The sequence below is a fragment of the Hetaerina americana genome, unplaced genomic scaffold (genome assembly GCF_022747635.1).
Source record: "Hetaerina americana unplaced genomic scaffold, ioHetAmer1.1.p SCAF_1, whole genome shotgun sequence".
In the NCBI taxonomy this organism is placed as follows: Eukaryota; Metazoa; Arthropoda; class Insecta; order Odonata; family Calopterygidae; genus Hetaerina; species Hetaerina americana.
The window spans coordinates 26,850,930-26,870,838 of NW_027286069.1; the positions used below are offsets into that span (position 1 = coordinate 26,850,930).

A 19,909-nucleotide genomic window follows, 5' to 3' on the forward strand; every position below is an offset into this window, starting at 1 on the left:
CTGAATCTGATGTTCCACATCATAAGCATTAAATTCTGAATCCACACCAAATTCCCAGGAAACTCTGAGAATAGATTACATTATACCTCAATCTGCACCTAACCATAATATAGCCTAACTGATATCTCTCTGTAATCCTGGGCATTCTCTAAGAATACCTTAGCCTATTGTGATGTTAAAATAAGCATTCATTATGATTAAACCATTTCTCCGGCAGATTTATTGTTTTCTCTCCACGGTCGTCCCTTGTTCCTAAACCGCAGTTCCCTACATCGTAACCATTTCTTCCTTCACCCACAATCACTCTCCAGTTCCCAATAATTTACAAATGTTTCCCTCCAAGAACACCTGCAATAATGTCCTTTTCCGTACTGATCATTCTTGTATACCCTATGGACTTCTTCCACCCTATGATTGCTTTGTGGCAAATATTCCTGAACAATGACAAAGCTTGTCCGTTCTGCTTTTACTTTCACAAGTAATATTCTACCTGTTACTTGCTCAATGTTTACTATGCTTCTTCCTACCTTTTTGTTCAATACTATTGCCACCTTTCCAATGTATATTACTCTTTGATTATCACTTCAGTAATCGCTATCCTTTCACCTATCTCTACCATAAAATACCTCAATTTTCTTTCTCTATCTCCCGCTTGATATTATCTAATTTCTCTGACTTCAACATCATCCTAACATTCTAAGTCCATATTTTAATTGGTTCAGTCCCCTTGTGTCTCTCCTTTGCAAATGCTTCTCATTCTGCTTTGCAAGGATTCCATGTGATGGCAATTGCTGAAGCCTTGCATCTTCCACTCCCAACAGAAATCCATCTGGCTCAAACCCTTCAACCTATCTAGCATGAGGGTAAAGAGAAACGATGCACTTCCACAATAAAGATTTACCACAGGTAACCTGATGATGATGCACAGCATTGAAACTATGGTCATGAAATATTAAATCTTTATTGTGAAAGTGTAACGTTTCTATTTACCCTCATAATGAACGAATTCCACAAAGTTAAACCTGAAACCGTTATGTTAATCTAGCATGAGTGACCCCATCAGGAACAGTTATTATTACTCCCACCAGCACAACTCTAGGTTTCATCATGACAAACATGCGCTGTCACCATGTCAAGGTTTTGTAGCTCACGGGGAGGGATAGAAAAATGCTATGGAAAAATAAAAATAAACTCCAGCTTTATTCAATCATTAATACATGCAAGCAGTTACAAATACCACTCAAATATTCCTCAGTGAAAAACAGATCAGGTTCTTCCTGACACACAATGGCAATAGCCACTACTCACATAAAGAGCATACATTCCAACAAGAAATATGCCAACCATTCACTTTTACAAACAATTTAAATAGTAGCAACTTTACAAAAACACAAGACTGACAGGGTAGATTTCAACAGCTGGGAAAATAGTTAAATTATACTAATTTTTCAAGGTAATAATGAAAGTCCAGGATGCATCACAAATTTAAATAGATTAGGATAATAACTGAAAATACATGACACCTAAAGCACCATCACTTGAATCCATTTAATTAATTTATTTAACCTTCACAAGTCATTAAGCAACAACTCACTTATTCAGCTCACTGTTTGTTTGCTAAATTTGCTGCAATGCTTGGGCTATTAATAACTTCTCCCAAACTATCGAGTAATTCACGTCTATAGTCATCAAAATCACCATCCACTTCATTGATAGTCCTATCCTCAATCACCCATAGAGTACACTCAGTTTCTCTGATAAGGCGTTCATCGTGGGTGACGATGATGACTCCTGCAATTAAAAATTAGATAGTAAGATATTAACACGCAAATAAATGAAGATAAATGATTAAAAGCATTTTATAATAAAGGACCAAAACCAATCTTCAGGTTGATAACTGTGGCAAAAATATAAAACTAAGGATCCACTTCTACAGGACAGTGCATCTAATGAACAGAGATGCATAGATACCCTCTATGCCATTCCCCTTTGGGAAAAGCACAAAAAAACTTATTTTAATTCATTTTAGGCATTTACTCCCTTTTAATGATTCCTCTGCCTAAGTGATTCCTTTCAAGAGAATCCAAGAAGAACTTTGTCTTTCTAGCCCTTTACCCTTCTCAATTGGAATCCTTGCAGCAATTTGGATTCTTATGCATGTTTCAAGCAAACATAAATGGAAAAAAATGTCCAAGTTGCAGTTCTACAGAAGATAACATTAAGATTAAGCCTGAACAGAAACAGAGTCGGGCAAAATTTTGTGCAATCTGAAGATCAATGGGTGTCCAAATGAAAACGGCTATAAAGAAAAAAGTTCATCCTATCTGCTGTATCCAAACACGAGTGGTGCAAACCAGGGCACAACATCAAATATGGACTAATGTATATAATAAGCCAATGAGAAATGATACTATTCTAGATTGATAAAATAGACAATTGGCAATTTGATGAATACACGACAAAAACTTCAACTGAGAAGTTGGTTATCCACTACATTGTTTGTTGAAAAGAGTTCTGCAACAACTGAACAATCAGAGAGTAACAACAAGATGGAATGGTCGATATAAAGGCAGTGCAAGTTGCAGCAATCTACCTTTGACCTCAAAGTGTCAACTGGATTTCTGGTGAAACCATTACCTAGTTAAACTAATGAATTCAGCGAAAACCTTGGAAACGTGCAGGGCTCATTATATACAGGTAACTTGCTAACAATCCAGAATTTTCCTTATTTAATGGGCATGAAGGATACACATCCATATATTTTTGCAATTGTACCATCCCAGTTCATCAGAGATTTCTGCTACTATTTCCTACATTTGCCACAGGATCAAATACTATCCAGGAAGAACCAAGTTCTCTTCTAAACCAATTTTTGGTGCTTCGACCAAAAGGATCCTTTGAATACACAAATTCAAATATTCACTTAATGGAAGAGTGAAGAACACTATACATTATAAAATGAACAATTTTCAGGGATATGCTGTAAAATCATCACAGCAAACAACGAATATTTCTAAAAAATGAGGATTGCTTACCTCCATTATATTCATTTATTGCTTCTGCAAGGGCATCAATAGATTCAATATCCAGGTTATTGGTAGGTTCATCCTAAAATAAAGCAAATATACTATGTATTAGTGCTTACCCTTGGGAGAAAAATGATTCTGGTGTCATTATAATTACTAAATTTATTCAGTCGTCAGGATTTATGCAATTTATTTTAAGTGTTCACGGAACAGCAACAGTTCAATTCATGAAAAACTAAATATGCATATACTTCATTTTGGCTTAAACCTGTACTGATATTTAACAAATTAGTTGCAACTTACCTCATCAACCCAATTCCACTTTACGATTAATGCTACATGGAAGACTATTTAAGCTATATCACATAAAAAACTAGGGACAACTGAGATTACCTAATGCATATGTATGATGAACAAAATTAGTGAAATTCCAATGAAAATAATAGTTAAATGGTAATCAATAAAACATTGATTCATAAAATTTTTCTTCATTATAAATTAATCAAAATATATGTAATAGTTACCAGAATTACAACATCTGGAGCATTGAGGCAAAGCTCTGCAAGAGCAACTCGAGCCTTCTGCCCACCAGACAAGTCCTTCATTCTGATAGTATGAGCATGACTAATAAGGCCAAATGTTCCTAACTGCTTTCGTGCCTATAAAAAAATTGGTGACACATGAAAAACCAATATCAGACCATTTAAAATATATACAACACTGTTCTTGATATTACTTTTGCTTAAAATAGAAATTACATTTTTACAGTCATTTTTAAGGTCAAAGCATAAAAAATCAATTTCTTATATCAAAAAAATTTTAATCAAAGCATAAGGATTAACATGCAGACAACACAAGTTTCAAGTAGTAGAGAGCGTCAAAAGGTATGGAATGGGTATTCAATGCAAATTACCCTTTGCAATCACAAAGTGTAAACACAATAGAGATATCACGGCAAGTTGCTTTGAAATTAGTATTGGCATAATAAACCATAATTAGTAAATATGTTTACCATCCCATTTTAACCATCAAAATGATTAATAAAGTAATTTTATAAGAGTAACTGACTATAAATATTACCTTTTCATAAGGCAAATTAAATAATCTCATTAAATATTCAGAGGGAGATTCCTCAGCTGTTAAGTGCTCCCCAGAGTGCTGATCAAACCTACCAATGCGCTGAAAGTAAAAATAAAAAAGCTGTACCAAGTAGAATTCATAAACCAATGAGATAACATTGAAAGAGTTTAATTGGATTAATTAAATCAATATCATATGCAATGGTCTGTCCATTGTGGCATTTGACTAAGGAAGGAGACAAAGATTTTTTTAATTAAGTATTTGGTTTGAATAAGTCTCATACAAGCACACACAAAAACTGAATTTCATTTCAATACAAAGCTCTATGACATTGCCAGATTTACATATATATAGATCATTTTTACTGCAATGCACATTTTAGTACATGAAAGAATTAATTAGAAGAGTATTCTTTTTTTACAATTACTTTTTATTACATAGCCAAAGAATGAAAGATCATTTTCCTTTAGCACAAGGAATAAAATTTGCTGACACAATTTCTAAGCAAGAAAATGAATCAACCAAATAGTGGCACTCCATACACTAATCATACGTTATTATGGCAGATAAATACTTAAAAACATCTTAATTATATTGGAAATAACATCGATGAATAATGAATGAGATTAGGGTTTATCTACTCATTGTTTTCTGAGTGCAATCACAAATCACTCCAATTTGTTCAAAAATCAATAATGTTCTTCAATGAAATAATATTCTGCAAAACTATTTATTAAGATAGCCCATTATGTCAAAGAAATATGTTTCAATGAAAACAGTATATCCTTAGGAAATTCATGCACGAAAGAATCTAATTTTAAACTGTCCTCAAAATCATCATAGCATGAATTGCGGGAGATAATATGAAGTTCTAAGGTTCTTTATGGAATACTGTACACACCTCACCTTAGTGGAGAAATGAAAGAACATGACACCTTGAAAACAGACTGGAGTTTTGATACAGGGAGTACACCATAGTTGCACCAGCCATTATATTCCAATCCAATTTCCAAATTATTTATCTCATTGCCAAAAATACTCTATTCACTCACTCACTAGCCACATTAGCATAAGCGGGACAAGAACAGTTTATAAACTTCATAATATGAATATAGATCAAAAAAGCTACAGTAACGTAGCATTCAATTATGTTTATGGACTGTAAGGCATGCACAAATTGCAATCAAATAAAATGCACAATTGCTATCTGAAATACATTCAATGATGTTACTTCTGAACAGAAATACGTCCCTATATCATTTATAAAAATTAAGTTATCTAATTTGTGGCATAATTAAGCCATGCAACACCAATTTCACTACATGGCATGTTAATGTTACCATTGCGAATATACCATCCATTAACAAGCTAGAATTGAGGCCCCTTTAGTATCAAAATTGCCTGAGATAAAACATTGACATTAATTTTATCATTTCATTTCGTGACTTTTTTTCAACAGCGAAAGTCCATAAGCCACTTAGTGAAATTAAACAGGCAAAATATATGTTCACCTATACCCTAGGGAAACATCTAACAACATACCAAGCGATGATTTTTCTTAACATCGCCAATACGTGGAGTTAAGTCACCAGTAAGAAGCTTGAGAAATGTGGACTTTCCAACTCCATTTGGCCCGACAATAGCGACACGGGAACTCAAGTCAATGCCAAAGTCACACTTTTCCAGCAATGGCTTCTGACCTTCATAAGCAAATGTGACATCTGAAAAACAAAAAGAAATACGGAATTAAAACGATCAATTAAAAAATGGTCAAAAATCTGTATAAGCACACATCTTTCAAAAAGGTCTATTAACTTACTGTGCAATCCAAGAATAGGTGGTTGTAAAGGAGGTGGATCAGGAAAACGAAATTTGACAATGTACTCCCGGGGTTTTTGCAGCAGTTCAGTCGGTCCAGTTTCACTGTCATCGCCAGCCCCACCTCCTCCCTTCTGCCCAGCCCTACTTCGATTCTTCTCTTGCTTCCTGGTAAGAACCTCTTTTTGTTTCTTCTCCTGTAAATGTCAATATCACATAGTCAAGTTCAAATTAAAAAAACATGGGACAGTGAAAACAAGGATGGCATATTGGATCAAACAAATGACAAACATCAGCCAAGTATCCAAATAAACCTCACATTAATAGTGCCTTCTTCAGATGATAAGAATGAGAAACCATAGCAGGTAGCAAATAGCATTATAGGCAATAGTAAGATTGTGTAGGAATGCCTACATGGCAATTTATTTTCTATTCTCGATGTCACAAAACGACTTATTTCCATAAATAGTGTGTAGAGCACTGATTATCAATGTAATGGAGAGGAATGCACAGAGTGATAGTTCAAAATGACAGTTACAGTGTCATTTTGATATACGAATATCATAAATAATGGAAATTTCAAAATAATGAGTAATAATCATGATATATGTTATTGCTCAATGATCTACATGAAAATTAAATTGCCACTTGCGAGGTCTACGCATTGCTGCAAAAATTTCCACTTGAAATTAAAATTGATTTAACATCTGCACAAAAAAGACAATCCTAAAAACTCACCAAATTTCAAATGCTAAGCACACATATTCTTCACCGTCTCTGCCTACCCAAATTTAATTTTGAGTTGTACCGATTTCTACGGCTCAGGTTATTCTACCGCTACAAGTTATTTCAGTCATACCTCAGTATCACCATGCTTTATTAAATGGATATGAATCAAAATTCTGAACACAACATTCTTTGCTCTTTTTGATTCATTTTGTAATCTAAGATCAGAAACTAAGGAAGCTTCATATCAAGGTGGAAGCTGAGTAGATCTGTAAATGATATCAAATTTAAATTTAAATTGTCCTGGAGGCTGACTGGCATGTATCACAAGTAGTCCATACAGCATAATTTTCCAAAGTTAAGATCCCAATATGACAATGATTTTGAAAGAAATAATTTCTGCAAAGGATTTTAAAAAAGACTGCTCTACAATCATCTTCCCATTTAAATGTTCACTGGTTAATGAGACAGTAAAAGGTGGGGCTCATTGGTAAGGCAAAGTTCATAAAAATAAATTTTCATTTCCCTCCAGTTTAACATTAATTTTCTACATAAAACAGATTTTGGCACGAAGATTTTGGCATGTTTTATTTCAATGCTTGTCTTGTATCTTTAGTCATCATCAGTCAGCAGATGATGGAATTCAAGAAGTGCCTAGATTTGGTGGTAGATGGCAATATTGATTTTAACATCAAGCAAGGGACAGATTGCAATTTTATGAGCCAATAATCCCAACTTGTAAGCATGTGTTCATTAGTTCTACAGTTTGTTTACAAATTACTAAGTTTTCCACATCTATTTTAATTATTTTTACATAAGTGTACATAGATGTACGTACCTGACAACATAAATACAATTATTTACACGAAATGGAATTATTGGGCCAAGAGATGTATTTAAGTGCATATATATAAATTTTATTTTTATAATACTCACAATAACAGATTATATTCCCAACTCATCCCAAGATATTTCTTTAGCTACTATCGAATAACAAGCTATAATTTATTATCAAATAGTGCAGTCAACAAAATCCAATCCATCAGTAAATTTTTCAATACTTATTATCACAATATAATAATGCGTGCCACATCATGAAAATCCATAAAAGTCAGACAGCCCAACATCAATAGTTTACTTGATATCCATAGGCCAAAGAATAAATTCAGGGTGTCCACATTAAAATGGTTTTACCAGTTCTCAAATAGAATGAAGTATATTATACTATTGTTATTACAACCTGAAATTCATAGGAATTAGTTAATTAGTGATTATAGAATCACATCAGTAAATACAATAACTTTATCAGCATTTCAGTAATTGTACATCAATTTTAATAGTATATCATCAGAAGATGAGTAAACAAAATTTGAAGATAAATGAGAGGCAAAATGAAATTTTCAATGAGGATTTGAGATGCATTATCAGGATACAGAATTGTACATGTATACAGTTTTTAAACAGTTAAAATTGTTAAGATGGACATTTTTTACCTGGAAAACATCTGCCATGCAAATTTTCCAAGACATCCCTAATTAATTACTCGGCTATAAATGAAACAGCACAATAATGTGGTTCTTGTTGGTGAATAGATAAAACACAACTCTCTTCCTAGTCTCAATTAATGTCTAAGTTGAACATTTTTATTCATTGACTGAATGATTATTGAGGTATTTCCCAAAATGCTGCATCCATGGACAAATACAACAAAAGGTCAAAAAAATATAAAAAACTTCTGCTTGAGACATAGTAAATTTAATAAATGCACCCCTTTTACCACGTACAGAAAAATATAATTTTTTTCCAATATTACATGAATGTTTGGTATGATGCTTTAAATTTTCTCATTTGACCATGCAAACACCCTATGAAAATATACTTACAGCCTGCTTCTTTGACTGTCCATGAGCTTTCAGTTCCTTTAGTCGTTTCTCCTGCTTTTCATATTCTTTGCTCATTTCTTTACGTTTTTGAAAATACATCTTCTTAAACATTGAGTAATTTCCTTTGTAGTAATAAAGTTTTTGTTGATCAAGATGAATTATCTCATTACAGACATTGTCTAAAAAGCTCTGGTCATGGGATACAACCAACAAGGTCTTCTTCCAGCCCTGAAGATAGCTGTAATGAATATCAAAAGTTACTTAGTGATTGGTTTGTATAACAATTTATATTCACCAGTTAGAGTAGACATTATTCTTCAATATAAAATGGACCCATGCATCAATAGCAATGTATTTCAGCAGACGGTGAAGAGCACTTTCACTAAGTGAAATTTTGAGATAATGAACATTTAAAGTTTGCAATTTCTATTAATTTACTTTCATGTAGCATTGAAATTGGCAACAATTTTGGCAGACAAAAGATAAATACTGTTAAAATAAATCAACTTGACTCTCATTTCCCATTACTTTTGTCCATTCCATAGATTCTGCTAAATTTCACTGAATTTTGTCATCAGTTCTCCTAATAAGATAAACAGTTTCAAGGTTGATGTAATGGATGGAATTACATTATTTGGTAAGAATACAGCACTTTTCCATGAAATAAAACTTTATTATGACAACATACATTTCGACTCAAAGCGATTATTAGGTACAACACCTGACGATGGCTTGTACTTGATAATGGCTCTGTGAGTTGAAATGCGCATCGTACAATAGTTAGATTTTGTGGTAAAGTACCATATCCTTATCTCATCGTCAATTCTCCTCATAAAATTTCCCAATCAGACTTACTTATCCAGCCAAATAACAGCATTCAGATCCAAATGATTAGTGGGTTCATCAAGTAACAAAAGAGTAGGTTCCAGAAATAAAGCTCTTGCTAAGGAGACACGCATTCGCCAACCACCTGAGAAGTGATGAGTCGCACGATTTTGCATTTGTCTAGTAAAGCCCAAACCAGCAAGGATCCTTCTGGATCGAGGCTCTGCTGAATCAGCTCCAATTGCTTTAAGCTCTTCATACACCTAATAAAATAGATATTAGCATAACTTACATATCTTCATTTCTGGTCACTGGATCCCCAAAAATCACACAGCAAATAGTCTCAATTAAATCTTCCACAACAAATTTTTACAGTAGAACAATTATTATTATCAGTAATCTACCATTTAGGAGAGGTTTTCGATGGACACAAGCTACTAAATGGTAGTGACAATTCCCTTGCCTCTCCTAACAAAACACAACCAAGCATTCAACACTACAATAAGCCCCTCTTCAATTCTGCATACTTCCTTCCTCCCTTCATTCCATCTAGCATCTCTATCCTATTCCTGTCCCTTCCTTGCTTGCCATTCCCCACACTATCACAGTCTTCAACATCCGATTTCCAATCAAAGGCATAGTCCCTGTCATCAACTCCCTCCAAGTGAAAGTTTCTTAGCCTGATGTAATTCATAATTAATTACACATAATAAGCTTTCATAAGAAGGGAGTTGATGACAATGACTTTGAGAATGGTTTTTAAGAATAGGCTCATCAAAACCTTGATATAGAGCAGGCCGGTGTCAGTGGCCTGCCCATTTTTTGGCCTTTCTCCAGGCCATCTGAGGAGAGGGTTTCCCAACTAAGAGAAGCCATCAGACCTCCCCCTCCTAAATGAGGAGGTTGGGAGAGGGTTGGCATCTTCTCGGGAAAGGATCCAATTTTGCGAGTTACGAAAAAAGTTGAGTTGTCTGTGATCTTTTCCTGTTGAATATTTAATAAATCAGCTATAATACCTAGAAGATGTCGCGTGTTTGGCTGTTACTCAAGAGAAGGAAAACAGTTCAATTTTCAGAGGGTAATTGAGAAGTAAGTTGGTTAATAAGATTCATACCTAACGAACTCAAATGCACATGTTGCCAGTCAATTATGAAATCATTTTTAGCTTTTATAAATCAAAAGTTATTTCATGTGTAGAATGACTATTTTATATTCATGCAGAAGTCGATTAATGAAGAATTGGTTCTACTTGCCTCGGCTAGTGAAATACTGGTTCTACCTGCAGCATGTTCAGGAATTGTTACAATATCTATACAATTCCATTGTAATGTGTGAGTTTTGTGCCACATGTTGGCTCAATCAGCAATATTGATGGATATGTCATAGGAAATATTTACATTTCCCTAAATTTCAGTTGTTTTAAATGAGGATGACAGCAAGCCAATTGCCATTAAGACATTAATTTCTTGGAATGGAAACCTGACATTCAAACTTCGAATTCAGTGAAATTTATAAATAATTTGTAATATTTATAACTTAAATTTAGTTATAATACTTTTATGCATGCATATTAATTCTCCCCTGTGTTCCATATTTCAGTCGAGTGCTTTCCAGTGAACAATATGTCTATATCTGCGTAGATAAACTGAAATACTGTCACAAAAATATAGTGAGCGGTTACTTGAGGAATATGGTTTGTTGCGAGCATGATTGATAATTTTCAGAGGCTGCCACAAAATAATAGCAGTTTTGGAGTTCTTCTTCTTTTTGATGAGTTGGCCATGTGGTCTAAATAAACTTTGGAAAAAAATTATCAATTCACACTGCAACTTATTTTACAATATCATGTTTCAAAATTGATTTTCTTAGATTACCTGTTTCTGTTGCTCTTATAGTCTGATTGGCAATGATAATTTTTTATGTGATGTATTTATTACTTTTATCATGTTTCATGTATATAGGCTCTTTAACCTTACAGAGGCTCATTTGTCCCAACAACAGTCCAGAAAAGGCATGAAAATTTAGCAGCTGACATTTATAGTAATGATGTTGCAGGAGTACATGCATTGGTTGGAAGAAGTGAAATATGAGAATTTTTTAACTTTTTAATGGAATTTATTGTTTTTTAGGCTCGTGTACATCTTCTTTTGTTCTTGCAGGTATTTTGTGGATAAATGAGTTAGGTACAGCACAATTCCTGATGGCAGTGGACTCTACTTTTGACAATTTAAACGGGACAATGGATAATAAATGTTTTGTACAGTGGTAAAACATGGTCATTGAAACAGGATGATAGGTGTACACAGGAGGCTTTTCAAATGTGGGTGTTGGGAAGGATAAAAAAGATGAAATAGTTAGATAGGAAAACAATCAAAGAAGTGCTGATTATAATGAGGGAGGACAGGGGATTGTTGGGAGATATCCAAAGCAGGCAGGAAACATGAATTCAGAGCATTTACTTTAACTGGTTTTTATTAATAATAATTATAACACATGGGAATACAATGGAAGTGATCGTCGACTGAAAGAGCGCGAGCTAGCAGACATAGTAGGCATTTCAACAAGTACGGTACATCGCATATTAACTGAATGTTTGGACTTGAGAAAGCTGTGTGCAAGATGGGTGCTGCATTTGCTCACACTCGAGCATAACCAGTGTCATGAAGATGTTTCAATTGAGTGTTAAGCAAAGTTTCACAGCAACAAAGCAGAGTTTTTATGCCATTTCAAAACCATGGATGAAACATGGGTCCATTACTTCACACCTGAGACAAAAGAACAATCAAAACAATAGATTCACCAGGGAGAACTGGCTCCAAAGAAGGCGAAGACAGTTTCATCTGCAGGCAAGATCATGGCGTTGGTTTTTTGGGATATGCATGGGATAATTTTCATTGCCTATCTTGAAAAAGGAAAAACTTTCAAATGCGACTATAATGCGAACTTATTGCGACGTTTGAGCGAAGAAATCAAGCAAAAGCTGCTGCATTTGGCTAAGAAGAGTGTGAGGGTAAAAAGAAACTTAACATTTCCACCAAAAAGATTTAATATTTCACAACCATGGTTTTGATGTGGCGCATCATCATCAGGTAACGTATATCAACATTTTTCAACTTATATAGTCTGGCTCAAAGAAAAGAGTAAGGGAGAGGAGAGGGTAAGGTAAGGGGAGTAAGGGAGAGGGGGTAAGTTGTGTTTAGGTGCAGCAACCTATTAGTGGTCTAGGGGAGGGGGAGGGTATGCATTGGAAGGTTACTGGCTCAACTTTGTGGGGGTTTAAATTAATTAAGTGATCATTAAATGAAAAACACTCCACGGTTCATAGGAAATAGCGGCAGAAAAAAACGAACACATTGTGTTCTACATTCAATTAGGGAGGGTGTTAGTCTGCAATGGTTTGACCTTTATTAAGGGACGGTCGATGATCATCACTGCCTTGCTGGGGGCAGGGTTGGTGCAGAAACATATCAGAGTCTTTTAAGAATTTTAGGAGGGGGGAACGTGAGAGGTATAATGTTTCATTTAACCACCTCAATCCTGTCAGACTGAAGGGATTGCTAAATTTCCAACTCCTCCAAAGCATTCAACCTGCGTCCTTTCATTCCAGTGTGAAGAATGTCTGCTGTGAAGTTACAAGTGTGATTTATATCTAAGAGGTATTTGGTGAATTGGGATCTGCTGTCTTTCTTTGTGAAGCATGAACAGCGTTCTTTGATCCTAATATCGAATATCCTCCCTGTCTGTCCAATATAGATGGCATTGCAGTCTGCACAATTGAGTTTATAAACCCCGCTTTGTTGCATTATGTCAACTTTGTCTTTGGGTGAACCTAATATGTTTTTTAAAGAATGTGTGTTGTAAAAAGCTGTGTTGATTTTGTTTTTGGAGAGTATTTGTTCTATCCCGAGTTAAATGTGGCCGAGAAATGGAATTCTCCACCATCAGTGCTCGTTAAGTTTAGAAGTGTGATATATGGATTTCTGGGCAATCTGTGCTTGTTTTCTGTTGTACATGTTGTCAATCATTATTTTCCTGTAACTGTTGTTGACCACAATTTGTTTAATAATACAGAGTTCCTCTTGTTTGTTGTGTGGTGAAATTGGAATTGCATACGCTGTGTAACATGGAATGAAAGGCAGCACGTTTATGTGAATGGTGATGCTTGGATGTGGATTGGATAATTTGGTCGTAGTAACACTTTTTTCTGTGCACGGAGAGGTCAAACCTTTGATTAATTATTTTCACAGTAAATTTAAGGCACTGTCGGTTTCAAACTCACTAGTGAATTGTATACATACATCTAAAGAATTTAACAGAGTCAAAAAATTGTTTAATTGTCTTCCAGATCCAGTCCAAACACAGAAGATATCGTCAACATATTGTTACCTGATAATGATACGCAGCATCGAAACCATGGTCGTGAAATATTAAATCTTTTTGGTGGAAATGTTAAGTTCCTTTTTACTCTCATAATGAATGAATTCCACAAAGTTAAACCTGAAACTGTTGTGTTTAAGAAGAGTGTGTTGTTTCATCAAGACAATGCACCAGCTCACAAATCCGTTATTGCAATGGCAAAAATTCATGAATTAAAGTTTGATTTGCTACCTCATGCACCCTATTTGCCAGATTTAGGCCCCTCGGATTATTTTCTTTTTGCAAACCTGAAAAAATGGCTTGGTGGTAAAATATTTTCCAACCGTGAAGAAGTGATGTTGGCAGTTAATGGGTATTTTGAGGAGCAATACAGTTCTTATTGTAAAAAGGGTATTGAACATTGCTGGGAAAAGTGAATCAAGCTGAAAGGAGATGTTGAAAAATAAATACCTTATTTACCAACATTATTGTGTTTTCTTTGTTGCATTGGGTACTTCTGGGATTACCCTCATAACAATAGCAAATAAAGGAACATATTAATTCATTCACTCATTTTAATCTGCAAAGTTACCAACAAAATTAAGAGGGTTTATGAAAGATAGAATTATCAAGATTGGCAAAATATTTAGCTAGAAATATTGCTATTACAAGGACTGCCATTAGGCTGATAATATTTATTAATGTCAACTACCATAAACAATTCACTGCATTAGTATTAGTAGTAGTTACAATGAGAAATGTAAGACAGGTGAGGTGATTTGCAACATTGGGGATAGATGGGAAATTCAGTAGAGATAGGATATTCAGGGAATGGTGGAAGGGTGTAGAGAAACTCCACCATTGGCATCAGCCTACTTATAATGAAAGGCACCAAGGGGTCGACAGATTAATGTCTTATCTCACGGACAGCATACACCACTTGAAGTACTCTTCAAACAGCAATGCAATTAGGGATTGGGATATCACTGAAAAAACCTGCCATTTACAGGATTAAAACCTAAGTTCAGAGTAGGAAGCCAGCATGCCTTCCCACTCTGGGGGTTTCCATCCCAAAGGTTGCACGTGCCAAGTACATTAGCCACCACACCTTTGCATTGAGCAGTTAACTGCCACACAATGGCCAGTGGCCTGGTATTTTCCAATCAATATATAGATAGCAGGTATATATAATGACAGACCCACCTCCTTCAGCCTTGTTTGAACCTCTTCATGAACACCCTTCCCAGATTCAAGTTGGGCTTCAAGGGTAGAGCATTCTTCTAGTAGAGCAGTTCGCTTTGTGTCTGCCTGAAGCACCACTTCAACTGCTGTACGTTCATCAGCTACAACCTCCTGCTCACAGTAGAGTACATCAATTGACGAAGGTATGTTAAATGCCCGGGAAGCTATGTGCCTTAATAAAGTGGTCTTACCATGTCTGTTTCCATGAGGTTCATGAAAAGGAAAGGAAAATCCATTAAAATCATAAAAACTCCTCAAAGTAATTTGATAAACAATATTTTTGCTATCATTAACATCCCACTGGCTTTAAATATTCATTAATGCCAAAAATCAATTAGTACATTATTGCTTTGAGGTGTCTAAATGCAAATGGAATTTTACAGCAAAATACATGCACTTTACACACAAACCTCAAATTAAGAATCAATACAAAGAATACAAATTATGCCACATTGCTTAACTTTATGGAGAGGAAACTTTACAATTATAGTGTTTAAACCAACTAAAAACTTCAAAATTATTCTTTTATTCTCTAATGTACATGAACATCTTTGTTTAACACTGAAAAACTAGCAAATCAAATCGAAACACCATAACTTATGTAACACCAAATTCATCACAATATATTAATAAATACTACACACCAAATTATCTTTTTTGGAAAGAGTGATCATTTTATTGATGAAACATCATACCCAACTCTTACTAAAAGGTACTCTTTATACAATTTCATTAGTGCCCTCTTCACCCCCTCAGATATTTTACTTTTGTTTCTCCTTTGGAGATTTTACAGTGAAATTTCACTTAATGCACACCTTAGATGGCAAATAATTTGCATAATTAGCAAAAATATGGTGCCCAAGAATAACCTGCTTAGCATTTCCCATAGAAAGTGATGAGGAGCAGGGGATACCCAGAGTGATTGCACTGTTTGTGTTAGCAAACAGTTTATGTGTAGCACAAGTTCTACTAGCATTGTAGTGTTGCCAGTGATTGTACACTGGTCCAAACCTGTGTTCAGGAATGTTTTTGTGACTTTTTGTGCACAGTTTAATAATATTTTAAGAATAGTTTTTAAAATGCCACCAAATAAAAGGCCATAAGGAGACAGGCAAAAGAAAATAAAAATAACCGTATGAATGAAAAAAAATCATCCAAAAATAAGAACGAGGTGTCAGCGTAGCTGATCTTTAACACACACAACAATCAGTCGACTCAACGAGAAAGCTACTATACTGTGCATGAATGTTTGGAGGATAGGTTGTAATATATAAAATTAGGTTCTGTCGTGTCTAAGTATGTGTGTTCATGATGATATCTATTGTTCTATGGCCCAATGGAATGAAATAAATTATTGTTTGTAAATGACTCTTTTCATTGTTTCTAACTGGCATACTCACATCATGAATAAAGAGCAATGTTTTACATTGCCTGAGGCATCTGTTCTTCAAGTAATAATTACAATTTTCCCCTTAGACTATAATTCAAACTGAACAAATTCACTGTAATCTTGGTCTCTCAAGTTTTTTTGTATTTAAAATAAATAAAAGTTTTTAAAAGTACATCTACCACACAATGTTAACAAATTAATTGAAGATCAAGCTAGGAAAAAATGTCCAACAAGTTTCGCCCAACACCAAAATTCAAAGAGAATGTTGAAAGGCAAAAGGCTTACCAATTATTTTGATATTCATACCATCTCATTCTCTCATTAGTAATAAAGTTCTATTGACATAAATTTCTATACTTCAGATGTTGAACGAGCAATCTTTAATGACCGACAACATACCCATTTGGCCCAACAAGACCATATCTACGTCCATTTGCAATGAGAAGATTGGCATTCACAAACAGGTCATTTCCTCGGGCTGAAATACTGAAACCTTCCACTTTGATATCAACAGCATTCTCCAGGGCTTGTTTCTGTTGAGCAGACTTTTCCACCTGAGAAACACTGAAGTTTTCTCCTAGTTCACTATGTCCTTGCCCACCTTTCTTTGTCATAGTTTCTACTTGCTTCTCATATTCAAGCTAGAATGAGAATAATATATTAAACAAATAAACACAAATGATGGAGAACTTCTGCAACACAATAATACCATAGCAAGACTCGGGAAGTAAAGTAATTCAACATACTGATGAAGATAAATCTGAAGAAATTAAAGTAGGTGATTAAGAGAAAGACTTTAATTACAAGGTGTTTAGATGTTTCATGGATGGTTTAATGTGACTTTACAATGCTTTGCTAGGTAAAACAAAAACCCCGGTGTATTTTAAAAGGCCTCCTCTTAGGCCACAACCTTCATATGGCATGTGTTTTCTGATGACCCCTAGACCTGTGGTGGTGGAGGCAATGGCAATTGTTCCCAATATGCCCACCCATCACAGATATATTGAAAGGCAGGATTCAGACAGAAGATAGTTGTTCACAGAGCATCTGTTTCTCAGTGATGCTGCTATAAAGGCATCTGACACTAATTGGGGCAGTCATTTAGAGGGGTGTCACTTCATATGAACAACAGAATTTCCAAGTTACTTTTCTGGCAGCCTGTCACTTTGTTGAAATTACGATTAAACGGTAAAAATAACACATAACATTGCCACTAAAATCTTCAAACCCCACATTAGTTTCAACATGGCAATATCATCATAAAGTGAAACCAAAAAATTTTTGCATCATCCAATTTAGTAGTGAGTAGGTGAAGACATGTGAGGGAAGCAGGTGCTAACAGGAGAGAGAGACGATGCAGACAGTGGAATGCAAAGAAGGGAAAAGAAATTAATGGTTACTGTTGAGGTTCATTTGTTATTGCTCAATATATTTCCAAGTCTATTTTAAAGTTTGAGTAAATACCAATTCTCCCCTTAGACTGACCCAACCTTGATGCATTACCCAAAAATAACCGACAATGCTTTAAATACAAGTATTTTAAATAATTTGAACGGTTAACAATAAACTTCTTCCCCTTCTTTAAATCCTTCCTTACTGTCTCCCTGCCATTCTTCTGGTGAACAATGCTCTCATAGCACACCTTTGGAGTGAAAGACAGTCATAACTTGAAAATATCAAAAATTACCTTTCTTCGTCCACACATTAAAAACTGCCTCTATCCAGTGAGCAATCTTTTTGATTCAAAGAGATAGTTCTGACTCAAAAAAGGGAATGTCTAATCATAGGCTAAAATTAATCAAAGCCATGTACAATGTCTGATTCCTTTTTATTTCGTTTTAACGTGGAATACCTGTAAAACAACACGTTCTTGCAACATAGGGAGTTATTGTATTAGACGGACACCAACCGAACCCCTAATCAGAAATTTTCACTCAATGCTATGTCATTTCATAACTTTTTGTTGATTGGGAATAAGCTCAGAAAATCATACAATTACACTTCACATGCAAAACACTATCTATGGCTATGACTATATCCGAAAAAATCTACCTGTTTTTTTAACTTCTTCTTCTCCTTGTGGGTGAGTTTCTTAGAAGAATCTGCAATTAAAAACAAAATATTTTTCAAACATTAATTGATGATAAGGTCCAACAAATTGTATTGAGCAATGTTTGGCATTCTCTTTCCGGTCGCACTAACCCAAAGTTTCTTCCTTCAAAGCCTCAGCCGTAATCTCCTTTTCTCCCTCTTCACTCTCTGACTCGTCTTTAGAAGTTGCATCTGGCTTATCGGTTTTGCTTCCCTTCTTGCGGTACTTATCACTTACTTTAATCTCACCTTTCTTTGAATTGTTCTTTTCTGTCGCTACACTGAGCTTTTTCGTTTCAACCACTAGAGCTTCGACTTCATCTTCGCCCTCTCTTTCGTCCAAGTATTCTTGACTATCCATTACTTTTTCTTCGTCTTCTGAAGGACTAGGTTTGGTGTAGTTTTCCTGTGCATTCTTTCCAACATCTCTATTTCCATTACGTTCACCTTTTTTAGGTTTCGATTTGGCCTGAGATTTTTCCTTAGCTTCTTCCATGTTAACTTTCTGCGGAACTCCATCCTCGGAATCACTGCTTTCCATTTTCTTGCCTTTACCTTGCCCTTTTTTCTTGAGGTTCCCATTTTCATTGTTTTCGACTTGATTAGTCAAATCGTCACTGTCATCTTCCGAATCATTTTGCTGTTTTTTCTTATCCTTAGCTTTCTTTTTGCTTGCCTTTACTGGTTGCAAAAGATGAACGTCTTCCTCAACCTCTTGTAGAACATCTGGAACATCGTCATCTCCCCAATCGTCGTTTTTCCCTTTGCCTTTCTGCTTCTTCTTACCAGTCTCGCCCTTTGCTTTCTTGGGTTTGGCAATTACATTTTCATCGACATCATCACACAATTCGAGTTTCCCAGTATCTTCATCATCACTTGGCCAATCTTCTTTTTTACCTTTGCCTTTTTGATTTTTCTTGGCAGATGGCTTCTTTTCTTTTTTGGCTGCAGGTGCAGTAGAGTCGACTTCTATAGCTTTTGAGGGGGCTTCGAAATCATCTAAGTCTGCATCCTTTTTAGAACCTTTGTTTTTTTTAGGCATTGTCGTATCACTACTGTCACCAATATGCAACCATACACAATCTCACGAACTACCAGCTCTCCACCTCACCAACCTCACGTGTAATGAAATATCGAAAATTTATCAAGGTCGAATCAGTCGGGTGGAAATTGATAGATCGATTACATCGAATTTACGATTCAATTGTTTAATTTTCGAGGGTTTTTCAAATGTATTCCGCAGAGAGATGATGAGATTATCTAGGATTAAGTTTAGTACCTACTTAATGTACTTCATGCTGGAAAAAATAGACGAATCTGGACTCTAGAGAAACCAATATAGAGGAGTTATCTAAATGTAAGGGCTATGGAGTAACTTTTGAAGAAACATTTACCTTTATACCTCAGATTGAAAATTTCGTTATATTTGTTCATCGAACTTTGGTATTCATTATAATAAGTACCTCTGCTTT

General features: G+C 35.1%; 1 protein-coding gene across 1 annotated transcript; it reads right to left on the reverse strand.

The window, feature by feature from the left end:
* Window positions 1–1,181: 1,181 nt before the first annotated feature.
* On the reverse strand, window positions 1,182–19,562 carry LOC139689829 (ATP-binding cassette sub-family F member 1). The gene is made up of 12 exons (XM_071586921.1): window positions 18,549–19,562; window positions 18,399–18,448; window positions 16,746–16,987; window positions 14,918–15,152; window positions 9,389–9,621; window positions 8,534–8,771; window positions 5,926–6,121; window positions 5,649–5,827; window positions 4,107–4,205; window positions 3,551–3,685; window positions 3,036–3,108; window positions 1,182–1,791 (listed from the first exon to the last, which is right to left on the reverse strand). Exons 1-12 carry the CDS (start codon window positions 19,477–19,479, stop codon window positions 1,604–1,606), a joined length of 2,799 nt encoding a protein of 932 aa, XP_071443022.1. The 5' UTR covers window positions 19,480–19,562; the 3' UTR covers window positions 1,182–1,603.
* Window positions 19,563–19,909: the final 347 nt, after the last annotated feature.

What these genes read in the sequence shown, in the direction of transcription:
- LOC139689829 (XM_071586921.1), bottom strand. Translation starts at nt 19,479, where the DNA reads ATGCCTAAAAAAAACAAAGGTTCTAAAAAGGATGCAGACTTAGATGAT. An exon ending in TTTGAAGGAAGAAACTTTGG is followed by an intron (nt 18,449 to 18,548) that starts GTTAGTGCGACC and finishes TTTTAATTGCAG; the next exon opens with ATTCTTCTAAGAAACTCACC. An exon ending in ACCTATTCTTGGATTGCACA is followed by an intron (nt 5,828 to 5,925) that starts GTAAGTTAATAG and finishes TTTGTTTTTCAG; the next exon opens with ATGTCACATTTGCTTATGAA.